The 21,846-nt window shown below is 40.3% G+C and overlaps 1 protein-coding gene across 7 annotated transcripts in view; it reads left to right on the top strand.

The window, feature by feature from the left end:
* ttll5 (tubulin tyrosine ligase-like family, member 5) overlaps positions 1–21,846 on the top strand; it is a 50,841-nt gene that overhangs the window by 1,479 nt on the left and 27,516 nt on the right. For 5 of the 7 annotated variants that reach the window (XM_034222124.1, XM_034222126.1, XM_034222125.1 and 2 more), the window contains 13 exons: positions 1,229–1,335; positions 1,440–1,522; positions 2,408–2,514; positions 2,806–2,936; positions 3,065–3,147; positions 5,043–5,112; positions 5,220–5,304; positions 7,591–7,692; positions 7,799–7,890; positions 8,107–8,214; positions 14,181–14,262; positions 14,585–14,646; positions 19,674–19,768. In XM_034222124.1, the coding sequence (XP_034078015.1) occupies positions 1,229–1,335; positions 1,440–1,522; positions 2,408–2,514; positions 2,806–2,936; positions 3,065–3,147; positions 5,043–5,112; positions 5,220–5,304; positions 7,591–7,692; positions 7,799–7,890; positions 8,107–8,214; positions 14,181–14,262; positions 14,585–14,646; positions 19,674–19,768 (1,207 nt within the window). Of the gene's footprint in view, positions 1–1,228; positions 1,336–1,439; positions 1,523–2,407; positions 2,515–2,805; positions 2,937–3,064; positions 3,148–5,042; positions 5,113–5,219; positions 5,316–7,590; positions 7,693–7,798; positions 7,891–8,106; positions 8,215–14,180; positions 14,263–14,584; positions 14,647–19,673; positions 19,769–21,846 lie in introns of those variants that run through there. The other 2 variants (XM_034222127.1, XM_034222128.1) reach the window with 2 other exon arrangements.

Raw genomic sequence — 21,846 nt, 5'->3', positions numbered from 1 at the left:
TTATCTTTAATTCCCTCTTAAGCTATTCTTAGTCGTACACTGGGCGACACTGTGTCTCTAACTTCCATCAGCTTAGTATAGATTGCATAGGGTTTAACCTCCCAGGGACCAGTGCTCTCTTCACTGATGGGGCTGGATTGAGATGCAACCAGAGCAGAAATGACATGAGTTTATTCATCATTATCACGCTGCTGCTGTAGTAGAACACTTGGATTTTATGTTGCAGAAATGTAGTATTTGCAGGAGTGCATCCTTTCCGACTTCAATTCATTACCAAACAAATAGGGACAGCACATTTGATTTAAAACGGTTCTTCTGCTTAACTTGGACTCTAATGTTTTCACTTAATTTGTTATGGGGGGGTTGATATTAGTCGACATTACAGTTAAAGGTTATGACGACAGACAACCTTGAATAATGCAAAGGGTAATGCAAAGTATAGCATTACTGGCACACACAGGACGATCACAGCACATATAAAGACAAACACATGTAAGTGCATGTACAAGCACACTAGCAATATGGCTTTAACCAAATAATTGTAGCTTAAATAGTTATACTTTGACAAATTATCAATGTGATGGCAACAATTTGGCCTTTTGTCTGATACTTTCTCTTTTACATTACATTTCACTTGTTAGACACTTTTATTCAAAGCAACTTACATATGCTCAATACAAGCGGGGTTTGAACCAACGCACTAACTCTCTGACCCACAGCCTCTTTCCCTGTAAAATGTCCCTAGTCGTTATAGTTGTTTTTGTTCAAAATAGCTTGAATATTTAAGGGACATGCAACAAAACCACCACAGTGAAAAATCTATCTGCAGCTTTGTCTGACACACCTAGAAATGTAAGCGAGGGGCAGCAGTTGCTTACATGCCTCGGCACCTTATCAACAGCGGCCATGCCTGGTTGAGTTTTTCTCCATCATCATGCTATATGTACCTTATCTTGTTTTCAGCCCCTGATAAGCAGGCTGTGTCTGGTACTATCAGATAGTCTTCAGTTTTACAAGCGTGTTTATTAAAACAGCATATGGGTTTGTTATTGTCAAGCACCTCCTGGACATGTGTGTGGTTCTGTCTCTATCTGCCTGACTGAAATAAAGCTATTCACATCATCCTGCAGTGATTTGGTATGATACTGTTAATGGGACGTTTTCTCCGTAAGATTGTTATTCTAGCAACTTTTTTTCTAAATATGTCTTTGAATGGTTTGTCCACTAGAGACCACCCCTGCATTGCCTGGAGCGGTGTCAGCAAGGCAATCCCCGTTCTGTTGTTTTTCCCTGAAGCAGCTGTTTCAAAAGATGGGGAAATCTGCTCTATTGGAGGTACACTACAAGTCTTTGAATGACTTTTAGAAAAGTAATGGTAGGATATTGAAAGTTTGGAGCCTTTAATACACTTAATACTAATTCCATTTTGTTGTCCTTAGAGCGATATCATTTGGCCTTCAAGATTGTGCGCACAGAGAGCCGCCTGGTACGAGGACTACTCGCCAATCATGGATTCCATGAGGTAATGTTTTCCAATAAATCATGCAAATTGAAAAGATTAGCCTAAGAACCCTTTGTTTTTTTTAATTCAGAATCATTTAATTTATTGCCAAGTAGGTTGTCACTTGCAAGGACTTTTTTTTTACTGTTTTGTTATAGATACATAAAATAGAATAGAACATTACAATACAAAAATTAAAACAATACTTTTACAAATACGTTCAATTTGACACTGGCAGCTAAATGTGCAAAAATGTATAGATAGGGAATTTGCACATAATATTTATGCACCTCTCGGCTCTTTATGATAATGTATGGTAGACCTCTTTTAATTTGCCTTAACATAAATATCAATGTCAAAGCTGGGGATTGCACCCAAGGAAAAAAAACGACCTAAAGAGCATTAATCCTGTTTAACAAGGGCACACAATACCCATTATGGCTCTTTCATAGCAGTTGCAATTAATTCCCTTTTTATTTCATTTCGATGCTTCTTGACTCCCACTAACCCATCATCAAAGGCAGGCGAGGGTCTACCACTGCCGCGACACAGCCAAACTTCAATAAGCCTTTTATTGCAAACATCTGTCTCTCCCCTCTCAACTGAACCTATGTGAAGTCTGCCTCCTTATGAACTGTTGGAGTAAAACAAAAATAAAACTGATAAATAATGTCAGGGTGATGAAGATCTGTCAAGTTGGCCTTTCATATGTGATCATTTCAAAAAGAGCTGTATTCCTCCAGATTATTGGTGTACGATCTGCTTCTTGGATAACATTTAACTGAGATTTCATATGTGGTGGATTTCTGAATATATATATAAAGAGATATCTGAAACTCATCGTGGAGAGCAATGGCTTTGTTATGTGATTTTCTGAGCACTGAATCAGATTTTTTTTTTTTTAAGGTTCACCCAAACAGCAATGACTTTAACCTCATGTGGACCGGGTCTCACCTCAAGCCTTACATACTACGCAGCCTTCAAGATTTCCAGAAGGTCAACCACTTTCCCAGGTATGATAGAGTGTTTTACAGTGTAAGTGTGGTGCCACTGCTTTCTGTGTTATACATATCGCCACAGAGCCATTCTTAGCCCGTCAGTTCAGGCGGTGTGTTCATTGGCTTCCACTGCAAAGCGTGCTTAGATTGGACCGGTGCCTCTCTGGAACATGAAATGAATCACGCTGTCAGGCAGAGGGCGATCTATTGCTTGTTATGTATGCGTGTATTTTTTGTTCTGTCAGTGTCGAGGCTGTGAAGTGGAGTGCTGAAGCATTTTAAAACCGAGACTCTGCTCATTTCCAGGTCGTATGAATTGACACGCAAAGACCGCCTGTACAAAAACATCCAGCGAATGCAGCAGACTCACGGCTTCAAAAACTTCCACATCGTTCCTCAGACCTTTGTGCTTCCCTCGGAGTACCAGGAGTTCTGCAGTAAGAACACCTCTCCTTGTGTTTCTCAGAGTAGACCTCTCCTTATGTTTGCAAGCATTGCACATTCTAAACATGTACATTTCTATGTCTGTTTGAATCTCTTCCCAACCTTCCTGCCTCAATCTCAGATTGTTTTGCCAAGGACAAGGGCCCCTGGATTATTAAACCAGTGGCATCTTCAAGAGGGCGAGGCATCTACCTGGTCAGCAACGTGAGTTATCATCCTCAGACTCTCCCAAAGTTTAGACTTGGTAAAAAGTATTTTTTTCATCTCCTCAAATTGTGCTTTTAAAAGATTTTAGGAGAGATGAAGGACATCAGTAAAAATTAGAAAATAAACATCATAATTCCACGTTTAAGATAACATGTTTTGCTTGTGAACAACTGTTTGAAGCTCAAGTTATACAGTTTAATATAATGTAAGACAGGGGAAAGCAGCCAATCAGAATTAGGAAGCTGGTTTCACAGTGTTGGGCCTTTTATGTTCATAATTCATTAATTATTACAATTAATGATAAATAAAAGTGAATTTAATTTCTCCAGAGCTAAAAGGCTCTCACAAACATTTGAGCTTCTCCAGAATGAACCCTCAATGCCATGCATCGCTTCATGTAACATAAACATGTCTTTTTGTCTTTTTTATCCCTTAAATCTTATCCACTGCTCCATCACGCGTTTCAGACAAATGCAGCGACCCAAAATAAATGTTTGAAGCTGGAATGAATTGATCGACATGTGTTTGTATGGATAGGGATATTGAATAGTGAAGGCGGGTTTAAACCGAGTTCTGCCACTATCCTGCATGTGAGATCATGTGTACGATTAAAGCAGTGTGTTAAAGGATATCTTGACATCTGGGAAAATACGCTTTTAGCTAGGCTAAGCTAACCAAATGTTGTGTGTTAAACTTTTAATACAGATTAATGAAAAACGTAGTGGTAGTTGACTGTTAGCATCATGACATACAAACATACTTTGTGACTAAAGCAGTCAGTTAGCCAGATGTTGTGTGTGTGTGTGTGTGTGTGTGTGTGTGTGTGTGTGTGTGTGTGTGTGTGTGTGTGTGTGTGTGTGTGTGTGTGTGTGTGTGTGTGTGTGTGTGGTGTGTGTTGGTGTGTGTTGGTGTGTGTGTGTGTGTGTGTGTGTGTGTGTGTGTGTGTGTGTGTGTGTGTGTGTGTGTGTGTGTGTGGTGTTGTGTGTGTGTGTGTGTGTGTGTCGTGTGTGTGTGTGTGTGTGTGTGTTGTGTGTGTGTGTGTGTGTAGTGTGTGTGGTGTGTGTGTGTGTGTGGAGATACAGCTGTCTTTGAAGTAAGTATCAACCAGTGATTCAGACATTAATACGCTTTGTGGAGTAAATCACTCTCGGCTTTTGGAGGAGCTCAACACGGTTCTAACTCTTGGAAAACATATGCACGATCCTTCTTCTTCTCAGGCATTTTTATGAAACAGTGGAAAGAATGTCAGGGCGATATTTGGAGAGAAGAAAGAAATACGTTCAGTTTTTATTCGGTTCAGTTTTTTTTTCGGTTCAGGCTTTCTCTGAACTGTAGCCAGCACTGAGGTTATCCCCCCCTCCATCCCATCCCCTTCTCAACTTCGCCACCTGCAACACATTTCAACCTCATAAATGACCCATCTCCCACCACCACGTTGTGTTTTTATAGGCTGTTATTGAACATTGACCCGCTATGGCCAGTGTCGTTGCAGGCTCCAACTTTTCTTGATAATTCTTTGATGTTAATGGTTAACAGCAGGGTCTCATCATCTGTGTGGAATGCTGTTGTATTTGATTGGAGTTACAGTACGGAGGATTGTGGAACATAAAAACACTACATTGGCCATAAAAATGCTTTTCATACTCTGCCAGTGAGATTTTCTATTGAGTTTGTTAGGTCACACTTATCCTCTTGAAAATGCCATTTCACTTCATCACTGTTGTAAATAATCTACAATATCCCTAGTTATGTTAATTAGTCAATGTATTACATTTTCTCCAAACCAATCTCCGCATACTCAACACTTTGAACCTGTTAAGGGGATAATGATCTACTGCCTTCATCTTCCTCATTGTGTTGATAATAGATTTGTTTCTGTTTATCATCTGCAGCCAAATCAGATTTCAATGGATGAGAACATCTTGGTGTCTCGCTACATTAATAACCCACTACTAATAGATGGTGAGTCCTTTTTCACAACCTAATTCCTGCTGACACATTTTAATATGTAAGAAATGTTTTGGCCTTTTGAATAAACTGTGTTTATGACTCTTTTTTGTTGTTTATAGAGTTCAAGTTTGATGTGCGGTTGTACGTGTTGGTGACATCGTACGATCCTGTTCTCATTTACGTGTATGAGGAGGGCCTGGCCAGGTGAGCTGACTGTGAGTTTTTGCCATAGGTTTTTGCATTATGTGACATGATCAGGTCACATGATGACCTGACACAGAGAACCGCAGTGACGCGTCCTAAAACCCGGAAGTAAACTCCTTCCGGTTCCTTCGACAAAAAAACAATGCAATTTCTCCATAGGATTTTGGAAAATAGCTCGAAATAACGTCTGTGGTTGACACACATTTAAGAAATGGATCACGTTTTGTTCAGCTGGATAATATCCACATGTCTACCCTACTTTTATAATGTTCTAATCATAAATCTAGTCGCCAGAAGCAAAATGCTAACGTTATGCTATCAGAACTACAGCAGGGTCGCTGCTTCAACGTCACGCCGATTTAAGATCCATATTCAAAAATACAGATTCAAAATTGTACAAGTTGAAGCTTTTGTTTTAACAGTTTGCAAGAGTGCAGGTACTTGCTTTCAAGCAGAACAGGGTAAACAAATTTAGCGGGGGTGTTTACGTGTTCGGTGTAATGACGTACAACGGCCTGGACAACTTCTGTGGTCCTATTCAGCCACATGTTAACAACCATCGTTTTTCAGACGCGTAAACTCTTCAAAAATCACCAGCGGGGTCACTGCTGATGTATTTAATGTCGTAGAACAAAACGTGATCTGTCTCTTCAATGTTTGTCAAACACAGACCTTATTTCGAGCTATTTTCCAAAATCCTATGAGAAATGGATAATCGTTTTTAATAATCGTGATATCAATTATTGACCCAAATGACCACTTGTGATTTTTGCCATAATCGAGCAGCCCTAGTTTCTAGCAAAACATTAAGAGATTAAATGAGCAGCCCTACCAGCATTTGCCATGGTGGCCAACACTTTTTTATTTGGTCTTAAATTGTAGTTCAACATTTATTTCCTGTTACTCCTGGACCATGACGGTTGGCCAGCCTTTAATGTTTAACAGAGTGGAATATGTTGATTATGTTTGACCAAAATGTTGGCTATGTGTTAAGGAGTTTTCAGGTTGTAACAGTGCACTGCAACATGTTTGTTGATCTTGTTTATTGGTATTTATTATTTTGATATTATTTATTTAAATGTAGTTATGAATGTATAATTTATTTTATTTTGTATTGGTTTTTCAGTTGATTACCCTGAACGTATAATTCAACAGTTAAAAAGTTCAAATTATTATTTGTATTTGTTTTAAAGTACAATAAATGGATGTTTTCAAAGTCAATGAATAATCGCATTTAATAATCGCAATTACAATTATTGACCCAAATAATCGAGATTATGATTTTTGCCATAATCGAGCAGCCCTAGTCTGGCAGGTAAGAGTGTAAGACTAGGTATTAGTTTTTCAGTGGTCTGGTGTAAGAGATGCAACGATTAGTTAGGATTAATTCGATGAATCATCAAAGATAATCATCAAAAATGGCACAAAAGGCTGTTTTTAGCCATTTAATTATGGAGATTTCCTGCTTTTCTCTGGAACAGATACTCCTAAATATTGTTGGCTCTTGGACTGACAAAACCAGTCATTTAAAGGCATCACTTTGGACTTAGATTTCTCCTAAATGTTGTTGACATTTCATACACCAAATGGCAGATCCATTTATCTAAAGAGCAATCACAGGATTAATCCCTCATGAAAATAATAAGTAGTGTCAGCCCTATCTAGTGAAGACACTGTTTGTTTAGTTAATTCACTTGAAATGCACCCACAGGTGCTCCATCAGTGCCCAGAAGGGGGCAGTCTTAACTCTTCAGACTGTGGTGGTGACTTTAAAACAAAGTGCTCTATTGTTCCAGCTGTAGGATGTGCTTATCAAATGTGGCTGATTGTGTTATTGTTCAAAGATTATCTTGGATGATTTTGTGTATATTATTTGTTTTTATTCAGAGAAAGAATAATTAATTAATCACAAAGAGGTTATTATTGTGGCACAGGTAGTTCAGGATAATTTGCTTTGATCAGGTAGAGGTATGTGCTGGAAACAGCCCTGTTGTTTGCTGGCTTGGTGATCAACAGTGTGGAAATAAATCAGGGTCAAAATTCTGAATCCCTATTTTATCTCCTGACATTCCTTCAGGTTGTGTTGGTATTCAGGTACACGGTGTTTGCCAAGGAATTCTCACTGTTGCACATGTGGCACTCCTCTCCAACACTGCCAGAGACTTATCTCCAAAAAAACTCCAAAGTGCCCCCGTCACTCAGTCAAGCCTTATGAATGTGGTCACTATAGCAGATAGATATTTAGTGTGATTGTTTGATGACAGAAATGTTTTCATTTGTCCGCAGATTTGCCACAGTGAAGTATGACCGGACTTCAAAGAACATAAAGAACACGTTCATGCATCTCACTAACTACAGCGTGAACAAAAAGAGCAGCGACTATGTCAGGTAACTCTCATCGGTGAATGTGGAGCTGTTATGGGAAGCCTCATCGACTCATCCATTTATTAGAGCAGAGCCGTTTGAAGTGCATTTCTGCATTTCTGCCTTTCAGCTGCGATGACCCTGAAGTTGAGGATTATGGGAACAAGTGGAGTATGAGTGCACTGTTGAGGTATTTGAAGCAGGAGGGGAAGGACACCACATGTGAGTCAAAACTTCATTGTCTTCCCTTTCTCATCCTTTTCATCTTTCCCTGTTTGATTTGATGCAAGTAAAGTGGAGGGAATTTGAACTAGTTTACACATGTTTTTTTCTAAAAGCCTGATTTGTTTTCCTTTAGATTCAAACTAAAATGTCTATGAATGACCCAAAATAAAGAATTATTGGACGCTAGTGACATAAACATGTTGTGTGTTCCAGTGCTGATGAAGCAGGTGGAGGACCTCATCATCAAAGCTCTACTGAGTGCTGAGCTACAGATAGCCACCGCCTGCAAGACTTATGTTCCCCACAAGACTAACTGCTTTGGTAATACTTTCATATTCTTCTTCAAATGTTTTCCACCACACAGTTTGTAATCTAATCCATTGGAGTTTACCACTAAAGTGTGTATTGCCCTTGTAGGCTCTTACACTTGCACTGATCCAAACTTCAGTACCACATCAGTGCCTAGTTAGGAGTTCAAAGGCAACAATAGTAACATGTTGAGGTTAACAAAATGAAACGCTTATTTATTATTTTAAACTACGAGCAAATGTAAAAACAGCCGAAAGATCTTAAATAATACATACAAATATAAACTCAATAATATTCTACATATTCATAATTATATTAAAAAGGAGGCAATTATAATGTTAGCATATGGATACAGGGCCATTGCAATGTGAAGCATATATATATATTTTTTTTTATTTCATTTAATTGAGACAATAAACATTATGGACTCATAATAAATGCAAAGTGTATCAAGTTCACAAATAATCAAGGTTAACAGAATTAGGGTTCTCAATGTCATGTTCATTTTGTGATATATTTGAACCATTTGGAGCATCTTCCAGTATACAAGTCGTTTCTTAGTCTTAACAAAAATGCCAGTCTCTCCATCTCGTGAATTTCTTTAATGATTTCAATCCAATGGCCTACTGTTGGACGATCGGCTTGTAACCACTTGCTTTTTTAACTACAAGAGTGAATATTTTCCGAAGTTATCTATCCCTCCCTGTTAGTTCCTCTGGTAGGTCACCCAAATAAAGGACAACACATAAGAACGGGATCTGTAACCCCAAAATATGATGCATGCTTCTCCAACTATCAATCCGAAATTAGTTTATTTTTGGGCATTACCAAAAGATGTGGGGGTAACATGGTGAAATATATTTCTATTACTAAACCTATACCTGGTATTTGCCGGATTGTCAGGTCTCATATGATTTATGTGAATAAGGTAAAAAAAATGTTAACGATTGCAACTTCACAACATTTTCCTTGAGATGTATTTCCCTCCTCTGCTCACACAGTGCAAATACACATCGTTAGTCATGGTCAATACCTCAGCGCTCACACTTCCTTTGAGTTTCATGCATTGTCCAGCAGTTCCTCCATACTCTTTCTCCAGTGAGCCGATGCTGAGCTGGTAGACAGTCGTCGCTCAGTGTGGAGCCTTCCTGTCTGTCGCTGCCCTCTGATTGGCTGCCGGGTCGTGGAGGGCCTATTGACTGAAGCAGGCATTTGCTTTCTTCACTGCGTTCCCATTCAGATCTGCCCTGATTTAGGCTGACTGTTTTCTTGGCTGCTCTTGCCTAACAGCGGGCTCGTGTGAACTCCATTTTGGAGCCATTACCCATGTTCGTGTTGGCACTAATTGTCGGCGCTCTCTCTCCCCCTGGCAGTCTCTCTGAGATTTGGGTTTTTTAGAAAGGAGCGCGTTGGCCAAGCCTCCCTCAGCACCACTGTCTCTTTTTCCTCTTCTCTCGCTGTTACTGTTTGTTTATGATTCTCCCTCGACTGCTCACACTCCTTTTCACGTTAGAAAAAACAAAGGGCTGTTGCAGTTGTGACAGGCTCCTGTAGACATAATAGCCCCCCTGATCGGTGGTTGTTTGGGCTGTATGGGGCGCGCAGCAGCACAGACTCACACCGTCTGACAGCCGCCTGCATAAAGATGCTATCTGCACCCTGAGCATAACTGCTATGTTGAAAAACCACATTAGCCCAGGGTGTGAACGTTGACCATGCAGGTATTTACAGGGAAATGTGGCTTACCAAGCCTCAACCTGGCTCTCACACACACCTGATGAATAAACAACCAGATGAGAAATATCTTTGGTGTGATAGAAAAACAAGTTTGTTCCAATTCTCAATCATTCACTCATTCAGATAAGCCTGGGATATTTGTTTTTACACACGTTTAGTGATACATTTAGTGAAAATAGGGATTATAATCAGGTATAGAATTGAAATAAAAATGTTTTGTTGCAGGAAAATATATGATGTACACACATTACTTCCCTTCACTAAGTGGGATGGCCTCGAGATTTTGTGGAAATAAATGTTTTTTACTGGTTGAGAGGTTGCCATTACTTCTGTAAGAAGAAAGGAAAACTTCATCATATTGGTTAGTACATCTAAAGTATACATCTAAAGTAGTTGAAGGATATAGAATTAAAAACTGACGACGGTGATATTATTCATGTTGTCAGTTGTGAAACTTTGAAGGCAGCAACAGACTAATAAGACTTAATTAATACACAACCCTATAGACACTTCTACAGACATTGATACTACATCAATGTCATTGTGTGGCACGGAAGCAATTAGCTTCTACACCTTCTCTATGATACTTTATATGCTGTGGTCTGCTGTGAACATACCCATTACCCTACTTCAGCTGTATCAGTTTACCATTGAGTTTAGTGTAATTTTGTTGTCTTCAAATGGCCTCAAGCAAGTTAATTACAGCATTCATAGTCTGTCTATACAGGATTACGTTTCCTGAGACAGACACTGACGGTTCCAGAGGACCACCCTCATCCTCTCTCCTCTCTTTCTCCCCGTGTGGTCATGTTGCGTGAGTGAGTATGTATGGACAGTATGAACACAGAGACATGTAGGAACCAGAGTTTTACAAACACACAGGTCTGTCTAAGCTCCAGGGAGTCCAGTCTAGTATCTTTTTAAAAAAAACGCCCAAACCACCAAGGAGTCATGTTCAGTCCGCCCCTCCGACTCCCTTCTGCTTTCTCCTGCACTTACTACTTTTCCCGCTCCTACTGTATCCCACAATACACTCAGCATTCATCCTGGGCCTTGGCAGCTGCCAGTAATTGTAAACAGGTAAAGCTTGAGAATGCAGGGCAGCAAATACATGCGTGCTAGGGCAGCGCATGTGTTGATAAAAGCAGCCATTGTTAAGAGGTTTTTATACGCTCTCTGGCTTGTCTGGAAGGGAGCCACGCAGGATCATAAAGCACATTATAATCTTAATTTACTGCAAATTGTTGCCTGCTATTTTAATGGCTTTAATACTATGTTTATTGTTTTCAAATGGGATTTCTTCCCTTTGCTCAAATTGCACATCCGTATCTAAATGGGCATAGTGTAACAAAACCTTTTTATAGCTTCGTAATGTCTCATGTGGGAAGAAATAAAAACAACAGATTTTTTTTGTTTTACATCGGTAAGAAATGTGTGTGTGGTGTGAGAGAGTGTGTGTGTGTGTGGGGGAGAAAATACCACCCATGCTGCTCCTTACCGCTGCCGTGTGATTAATGGACAGGCTTTTTGCTGAGGGATGCTGATTACGAGATGTTTTGACTAAGATCTGATTAGCCAAGCCAAAGACCTATTTTATTACACACAAAACATTCCACTTTCTGGTCCTGTGTTCCACTGAACGTCCCTCATTAAGTGCTGAGTGTGGTTGGATCCCCCGTCTGTGTACCACTCTCCCTATTTTACATTTGTCAGAGACTCCCACACTGCACTGTGATGACAGTGTGGCTGATTTATAACTCAAAATATGTTAAAGAATGATTCACGGTTTGGGTCGCGCTATCATAATAAGGCTGTTGTGTTAGCCTTAATTTGTTGTCGTCATGAGATGATTGTGGCTCCAAGCTGCTCCGCTGTGATCGCTGCACCAGCAGGGAAACTCTTCAGAGGCAGTCATTTATCTCAGAATGATGCAAGAGCGATCCGATTGCCGTGGCCTATGAAGAAAACACATGAAGGAACACTTTATGTTGCTGTTGTTGTGGGCCAACCGGCTGCATGGCCAGGGCGTTTTGTCTTTTGTGGTGCAGTCTCCAGCAGCACCCATCCAACAATGAAAAAAATGAATCTCTTTTCACTGTCACATTTGTACTCCCCCTCCCTCTTTTATGGGTGTGATGTGGGTGTACTGTATGCTGCCTCTCCTCTCCTTGTCTGTGATGCTTGTTGTGGCCTCTCTGCGGGCACATTTAACAGCTATAGAACCAACGTGTCTAGCAGGGAGCGGGCTCATGGGGCAGGAGTGGCGTCTGCCCCTAATTGGGGGAAAATGAGCGGCACATGGAGCCTGCTTGTCGGGGGCTGGGGAGGTGGAGTAACACCTCCCCATTTTCCCTTGTTGTTGTGGTGCCACGCTACAGCAGCACTACAGCCTCAAACCCATTTATTCCAGTACGCTGTTCCCCAAGACTAATGCATAATGTTTTATGTGCATGTTTTTATACAGAAGTGGCTAGAAGGGGATAAGCTGGCAAGTGGAAAATAAAATCTTAGTGCTCTGAGTGAGTGAGTACTGTATAGCAGTGGGGGTCCCTGCTGTCGCGCCTCAGAAGTTAAAGAAGTTAAAGATGGCAGCCGCAGCTTCAGTTGCTGCTTTTGGCGACTGATCTTGAACCCAGCCGAGTTCACCTCCATGATGGAAATACAGTTTACAGTTACACCAATTTGACCTCATGTTGCCACCGTACAGTATGTGGACCTCATGACCCATGTTGAAAAGCCCAGTGAATATATCCCATGTATTTTTTAACTTAAAAACATAAATATTGATAAAACATACATTTATGTTTTTAGGAAAGTCATTAAAGAGTAATCCAATGATTTTTAATATTACACCTCTATTGAATTGCACAACTAACAACAGGCAGTTTAAAAAAAGAACGGTCAAAATGTAACCAGTGTGGAAAAACCCTGGATACTAAATGTCCTTATAATGCAATTTGATAGCAGCTTGTTAGTCTCACTGTCTGGTAAGTGCTCATGTATTTAAAACCCCATGCCCCCGTTTTGTAAGAATCCTGATCCTGTTGTGTTAAATCAGTGCTACTTCAATTAAAAGACCAAATATATACACATTGGCAAGTAAAAGTACTTGATGTTCGACAGCTGTATGGGTGGAGAAACTACAATTATGAAAGTTATGTAAATCATGTAGAGCCAAATACATTTAACTCATCCCGTTAAACTGAATTGCCCAGCTTAACATTATCCAACTGAGTGCAATATAAAGCCATTGCTCGCTGTCACGCTTGCCTTTTGTGTGCTTAACACTGGCACTGACCTGAGATGCTAGAACAAACAGTGCTGGTTATGGCAGCTTTGAAACCTCCAACCCCCCTGGCCCATTCTCAACACAGTCTATTCTTTTGAAGAGCAATGAGAAGGATTTTCCCCCTGGCTCTCTTTGTCCTATCCCTGTAAAATACTGTGGTTTCCTGCACGCTGCTGCGTACAGGGTGACACTCTCCAGAGCAGTGTGAGGGCTTTAGTGTACATAGGCTATGTCGCAGTGAGCCATATATCAGTCACTGAAACAAGTGGGAAAATTGGAATTGAAATGGATGGCTTTTTACACGTAGCACTTCCTGACCACTTTGTAAGAAGGTTTTACTGTGTCAACTCAGAGCTTAGCTATTATTGGAGTGAAATATATACAGTATATATCGCAAGGATTTCTTATTCCTCTGGTTTCTGCCACTTAGAATAGCTGTCAAACTTCTAGCTTTGTACTTCAGGACTATATGCTTTATTGCCCCAGTTGGGCAAGATACAAATGTTATGATGGGGCTGACGCTTTCTCTGCTATCCATTAGAGCGCCGTCCCTCTTGTTAATATGTAGTGACACTATAGGCTACCTAATCCCCCCCGCCATGAGAAAAGTATTGACTGTATGTATGAATATATTCACAGCCACACTGTTTTTGATCTGCCGTCTTGCGTAAGAAACTTCATGACAGATGAAATGTGTATGTACTTAGTTAATGTAATTGAGCCAATCCCTCAGTAGCAGGCTTCGGTGAATGTTTCTCTCTTGTGTGATTTTGGATATAACATGCGTGTAATCAGTTGCAGTAAAAGGCCATGTTGCCAAATGCCACATAATGGACACTTTAGTGACTTTGATAGCCTTCATGCTTTATTTGCAGATGTAAAGAGGTTTTTCTTGTTCTGCTTCCCAGTCTGTGGTGAAACATTTTGATTCATTTTGTGTTTCCTTGTGTAGAACTGTATGGCTTTGACGTGCTCATTGACTCCAACCTCAAACCCTGGTTGCTGGAGGTGAATCTTTCTCCCTCCCTGGCATGGTGAGTGACACGGTCTTAATCATCTGAATCTTTATTTAGTTGTTTCAGGAGAATCTGTTATTGGAACAAGGTTTTTAGTTTTTTTAATATGCAACCAAAAGAAATGCTAATGAATGCCACATTGAAGGAAATGGCACATGCCCTCTGTTTGTAAAAGCATATACCCTCAGGCTAAATTCCACAAAAACTGTTGAGTCAGTTTAGTAGCAGTCAAGGTCAAGCAACAGATCTTTATCTTCTTATGACTCAATATCTTTACCCATTTTTAAAAATGTCTGTTTCCTTTTTAAAATTCTAATTTCTTAAATCAACTTATTTACAGTGATGCACCCTTGGATCTGAAGATTAAGGCCAGCATGATTGCAGACATGTTTTCACTTGTGGGTGAGTACATGCTGAAACAATGATTAAATACAACTTCCACATTTAGTTCATGCACATTTTTAAATCCATGACATAAATGATATGCTTGTGAAATAACTGCATTAACCACCTAAGAACTTCTCGATTACTCATATGTTTGGCATAGATGCCTTTCACTTGTAACCAGCAGGTTGCATATCGTTGACTTTTTTACGATACCGATACCACTGAACGATACCGATACATATCGTGATACTTTGAAAATGTATCATCCCACAATTACTCCCATGAAGTGCTTTACGATATAGTTAACATGTCAAATGAATATTAAATTCAATTGTGGGACTTCTTGGACCTTTTAGTACTGAACAAACAATGAAAGATACATAAAAAATATGAAGAAAACCGATTATGGAATATCTTTTATAACACCCGCCATCAGGTGTGCCGCGTGAATAGCACATCTTGTCAATGCAAACAGACCGTTATAGCACCGTTATAATTAATGTTAAACCTGAGATTCGACTAGAGAACAAATACATAATAGAATAATGGTCATGAGTTCACAACAAATCTCATCTTTAAAATCAACATTTACCTTCACTGGTGAGAGAAAACAAATCCCATCACAGTCCTTTTGATGGGACTTTTACCTTTCTAGTATTGAACAAACAATGTAAAATACATAAAATATGAAGAAAAACAATTATGCAATCTAATTTATAACACCCGCCATCACGGGCCACGGACTCACTTTTAAAATTAATTTTAAAAAAATAAAAATAAAAAACTTTTTTTTTTTTTTTTTAAAAGTATCGAAACCGGATCTGATATCGGTACGGTATACCGTAGCCACCAGTAACCGGTATTTCGGTAATACCGGTATGCATCCCTAGGTTTGAAGCAGGCAGAGACAGTCGTCTATTGTTTAATGCTTATTGTTTTCCTTTATTCCGCTCGTTGAGTTTTTGCAAACTGGCAAAAATAGCGGTATGACCATAGACTGGGTATGACTTCATAATAGGAGCTCCATTGTTGAGAGAACTAACCACAGACTTCATTAATTAACAGAAAATGACTTGCGGACCAAATCGTCAACAGAGAGAATTGTTTTGTAGTCGTTTACCTTTCTTGAGAAACTGTATCGAACATGTTAAATGAATGCATTCTTTTGCATGAAAATACAAAAGAACGGCAGGCCCAAGGCTGAGATGCACTGTTTATACAACAGTGTTTCTTGCAGGAATGAGATGAGTCTCTGTTATGTCTCCTCCCCTCCTTATTGCATTTAAATGCAGGACAAGAGTTCATAATACATATTAATGTTGAGGGTTGAACCACAGAGAATCTCATACTTGTGGATGAGAGTTCAAAGTTAAATAATAGACAAATATTAACCAAAGTTTCACATCTCCTGATTACTTAATCCTTTGATTTATGCCTAATACTATTCATAGGATACATGGAGCCCGCTGATTATCAGGCGTCCATATAAACTGGCAGTGAACCATTATGTCTGTGGTTTCAGCCTAATGGTATTAAAGAAATGGTGTGTGTGTGTGTGTGTGTGTGTGTGTGTGTGTGTGTGTGTGTGTGTGTGTGTGTGTGTGTGTGTGTGTGTGTGTGTGTGTGTGTGTGTGTGTGTGTGTGTGTGTGTGTGTGTGTGTGTGTGTGTGTGTGTGTGTGTGTGTGTGTGTGTGTGTGTGTGTGTGTGTGTGTGTGTGCAAATATGCACGTGTATTAGCCTAGGCCATGCTGTGGCTGGAAACCCTCCCTTCCAGCTCATTAAATGAAATCGTAGAATCATAAATTGCCAGTTATCTTTGGACTGAGACGTTATTGTGGGTATGGGGAAAATGAGCAGTGGCATGTCAAACATAGCACATCTATTATATACCAAACAAACTAAGTCGCCATTGGCTGATAACACTTGGGCTGCATCCCAGGCCTGTAAATAATGACAGCATTCTATTAGCATTCATTTCCCGCCTGTGTGAAGCTGTCAGCTCCGTGTCGTTGTAATAATTGTTGTGTTTAGGCAAGAGATTGGCAGGGGCCTGATTCTAACCTGATGGCGTAGATGGGGCAATACAAACAGCCTCAAGCTCCGAGCTGTCAATAGACTTAATTCACTTCAAGTGTTACGGCAAGATGCAACATTGACATATTTCCCTAGCTTTATACTTTTACCATTAGTTAGCCTTGAGGGAATGTGGGATTTAATAAACAGTAGATTAGAGATTTAAACTAGGGCCGGGACTCGATTAAAAAAATTAATCTAATTAATTAGAGGCTTTGTAATTAATTAATCGAAATTAATCGCATTTTTAATCACATATAAATATTTGACCTGAGAACAGTGAGAAGCAATTTTTTTCACATGGATTTTAGTATACCATTAGGCGCATTCACACCGCAGTACTTTTCCCATAAAGGTTCATGAGAACTCTGAACCTGGGGGTGGATTAGGCAAATGAAGCCGCTGACGTCACTTCTTCTTCTTCTGCTTTGGGTTTACTGGCAGGCCGCAAACCACTTCACGGCGTATACTGCCGCCCAAAGTCCCCGGCCGGAAGTCCCCGGAGTTGCGGACTGGCTTCAGTAGAAGCTGCTGGGACTCCCAGCAGCTTCTACTGAAGCCTTCCGAGTAAATCGCCAGAACGCCGACACCTCCTCATCTCCACCGCTCCCATGTTTTATTTTGTGTTGCCATAAGTTAGTCTCTCTGCGTTTCTGCGCTGGGCTAATGCTAATAATGCTAATGCGAGGATATGGCGACAATGGCGGCTTCACAAAACTTTTTGGGAGTTTTACGGGGCGTGGTTTGCAATCCGCCCAGCCAATCAGACATATAGCTCTCTTCTCACAAGAGAGCCGTACGAAAGTCCCTGCTCTCTAGCAGGGACTTTCGTGGGGTGAACTAATTTTAGTACCGGCTCTTTTTGGTGTGAACGCGATAAAAGAGGCTAACGTCCACGCTAGCTGCTATATGTTTTGCATTGAGGTGATACTTGAGGCTTGATGTGCTGCGGTGATATGCGAATTCCTTTTTGCATAATTTGCACACAACCGTGCTCTTATCGACGCTTCCATCCGTCCGTTTTTTAAAACAACATTTCCCACTGTTGTTCACTGTGGTTTGTTGTTGTCTGAAGTCATGAACGTTAGTTGGTGCTCCAGTATAATCGGTACGCCTGAAACTCATCCAGTGAGAAACGTTCCGCGGTGCAAAAATAAGTGCGATTAAAATGCGTTAATTTTTTTAACGCGTTAATTTTTGTGTAATTAATTAATCTTAATTAACGCGTTAAAGTCCCGGCCCTAATTTAAACCTTATTAACCGGGTGGGAACATTTTAGCGGGAAAAGTAAATGACAAACACTTTTCCCAACCCTTATCAAATACCTCTAGAATGTAAATGCATGGAGCCAAGTAGTGTATCCCAGTCTGAAAACATATCTTCTTTCCTACATAAAAAAGTGAATGGAATAGTTGAGAAATGTGAGTATTTGCTTTTTGTTGAGGTAGAAAGCAAGGTTAGCTTAGCTTAGCATTAAGGCTGGAAACAAGAGGAAACATCTACCCAAGCTCTTCTGGGCAGTAACCATAGACTGTATAAAGGCAGTAACAAAAAAAGCTCAAACATATTGTATCTCTTTTTCATATGTTCAAAAGTTCAAGGATTATGAATGGAATGATCTGTACCTCCCTAGACTCTAGGGACTAGGGAGTAACATATACATACCCAGGCTACTTTCCTCACCTCTGGCTGGGGCAACATGCCGAGCGTTACCCGGCTCTCTGGAAGAAGATCAAGCTGCTTCTTCTTTCCTTTTCCACAACGAATCTGGTTGAACAGGGATTCAGCCAGGTCCTCCACATGCTGTCCAAGTACCGGAATCGCTTAGACTTGACTAACTTCTCTGCAACCCGCAGATAAGAAACTGGCTGAGAAACACCAAACACAGGGCTCACACTAACTATGAAAGCAAGAGAGCTATTTTCTTTTTAAAGTTAAGGAGTCCTTGCTATTTTCCAATCGCCTCAGATTTGTTCCTTTGTAGGCTGCTCATTTTCCGTTGGAACGCTGTTTGAATCTCAAACTTCTTCCGTTGCATTTGTTTAACATTACTGGATAACATTTCTATTTACATGGCTTTCCCCCCCCCTGGGTACATGTCATAATAGGGCAATAGAGTGCCACAGTGACGCGTCCTCAAACCCGGAAGTAAGCTGCGCATGGGTTCCTTGGACCAAAAAGCAATGCAATTTCTCCATAGAATTTTGGAAAATAGCTCGAAATAAGGTCTGTGATTGACACACATCACGTTTTGTTCAGTCGGATAATATCTACATGTCTACCCTAATTTTATAATTTTATAATCGTAAATCTAATCAATAGATTTATGATTAAATACTACATTTACATAATATGTAATAAAAAAAATACTAAGAACAATAATCAATATTACAATTTAGGGGAGACAATTAGCCTACATTGTATTTGATGGGTGGCGTCAAGGGACCTGGATAATGAATGGGGGGCTTATTTTGTATTATTATTTTCTCATAGGTAATTCATTGGATTATCTCCAGAAAGAGGAAGAAAGAGTTTTCCAGAGAAAAATACTAGTTATAGTCTTTATGCTAAGCTAACAAACTGCTGGCTGTAACTTTATATTTAACATATAAGAGTGGTTTCAATCTTCTCTTCTATTTGGGGAAGAAAGCAAATAGGTGTATCTACCAACATATGAAACTTTTCTTTTAAACAAGGTTACATCAGGGGGGGTGTGGCATGTCACTTAATCATAACATGTCTGCCTTTTTCTGAAATGTAATATGATGTGTTTAAGTTAACATGATATTGCTAAAAAATATTGTTGACTCAGATGTAATTTATTGCCTCTGTGTCCCCCGCTCTGCTGTGGTTTCTTGCACTAACATTGGAGATCTGATGCAATATATGAAGGTCATGGGAATGAGTAACATGTTAATGGCCTGATGTCATTGATATACCCCTTTATGGCTCTTCTGTGTCCCCTCAGGCTTTGTGTGTCAAGACCCCCTATCGAGAAAACCACGCTCTGACCGAGTCCCCCTGGACCCCAGCCTCAAGCCCCCATCAGCAGGGAGAACACAGGTATTGGATGCTCACACACACACACACACACACACACACACACACACACACACACACACACACACACACACACACACACACACACACACACACACACACACACACACACACACACACACACACACACACAGCAAGGAGCCAAGCCAAGAGTTGCACTCATTCACCCTTCCTTGTGAAACATTCCCATTCTTGTCTTCATCTCTCTGTTGCTTACAGTACATTCCTGCCACTGCCATTGAGCTCTTCTTCTACCCTCATGGAAAATTCATTGTAATGCAAAACAACTGCTAATGTAATTACACAGTTTGAGTGACATCAGTTTGTAAGCACTACACTGTGTGGCTTATTGTTTTATCATTTCTAATCAAGTGAATAATGCTCTCTATAGGCCTTGTTGCCTAATGATGCCACAACGGCTAATGCGTTTGGCTCCCTCCATTCCACTACTGCACCCAGCTTTGACGCAGGATCTGCTGCAGGGAGATTACTAAATCAGACAGATTTGGGCTCCACCCTATATGCCTGTTTAGACATACAGTAACAAGGTTTCATTGTTTAATGTCGATGGAGCGTGCTGTGTTCGCCTCCAGAAAGGTTAAGCAGTAAATGCTGATGCTCACCCACTCATGTCTCTTAGAAACCTCTTTCTGCACCGACAGCCGAACACAGACGTATTCATCTTAATCAGACTCAGACGTATTAATCTTCTTTTGCTTTTATTTCTTTGCAATTCCCTGACGCCTGTTACATTACCGGTAAGAAATTGCTTTTTGCTCATTTGATTAAGTTGCTTTTCTATTTGTCAGAGTCAAAGAAAGAGACAGACGGCTTGTATCGATTCCTAATGCTTTACTTAATAGAATGCTCATTACATTAGTAAAGTAGCCTCAGTAGGCAAGTGCTTTAAATGCTGCAATGTACCACTGGTGCCAAAACTGCCAGAATTCTTCAGACTAAAACAAGCCTGATACTAAACCACAGAGGATGTTGCAGAACCACAAGGGCCTTTCCCTTCCCTTTACTGTGATTAGAGGCAACAGATGAGTCTTTTTCTGAAGGATTAGGCCTTGTCACTTTTTGGCTGCCTTTGTATCCCCCCCAGCCGCATCAGACACATTAAATGTAATCCCCCTGCTATTTAGATGACAAATTCTGTATGTGATCCTGTAGGGTTGTGCCCCTCTGTCTGGCCCGAGTTCTAACCTGAAGTTGTCAATCACAGCTTGGTAGTGCATGCAGCGGGGAGGAAGCCAGGAATGCCAATGCATAACAAAATGTTTCATTAATGTGTCAGGGAGAAAAGAGAGGATATTCTTTTTATTACAAAAGCTGTATTTTGAGCATTTTCTATTTATAAATGAGTGTGTTTCAGATTAGTAGGCTACTTGTTTGTTACAGATGAGGTCTTTATCAAAAGTGTTACAATTGCATTTATTCTTGCAACATGTAGACCAGAGGTGCCCAGTACGTCGACCGCGGGCGACCGGTCGCCCGCGGGGGCAATGCTGGTAAATCGCGAGTCATTCTTAAAAAAAAAAATCCAGCTCCGTTAAAATAGACAAAACAGGTTTTGATCCCTCCTCCCTTGGCCTCCCTGCCACTTAATTCAGGAGTTTACTTGATTGACAGAAAAAGCGACCTATCGCTTTCCAGTCTGTTAACCCAGAATGCAAAGCGATACAAAATCAGTCAAGTGCCGGGAAAACTCAAATTAAGTTAAAGAGACAAACAAGAGACAAACAACAAAATGAGTGCGGGACCGAGCAAGAAGCTAAAGACAAACCACTTCCACCCAGAATGGGAGGAAGAATATTTGTTTGTGATATCACATTCAAAGGTTATTTGCCTTATTTGTAAAGCAAGCGTCGCTCTGCCAAAGAAAGGTAACGTGGAGAGGCATTATCGGAGTGTTCACAAGGCATATGACAGCGACTTCCCTCCGAGTAGCGAGTTGAGAAAGGTCATGTATTATTGCTACACAAACATTATCTCGCAGTCTTAGTGTCGCCAACTGGTTTCTAATATGCAAAAAGACAAACAAATGCATCTATGGTCGGTGTATTTTCGATCTTTCCAAT

Source organism: Gymnodraco acuticeps, unplaced genomic scaffold (assembly GCF_902827175.1).
Source record: "Gymnodraco acuticeps unplaced genomic scaffold, fGymAcu1.1, whole genome shotgun sequence".
Taxonomy (NCBI): Eukaryota; Metazoa; Chordata; class Actinopteri; order Perciformes; family Bathydraconidae; genus Gymnodraco; species Gymnodraco acuticeps.
Note: the sequence above shows the minus strand (reverse complement) of the source record. Positions and strands in the feature narration are given on the sequence as shown.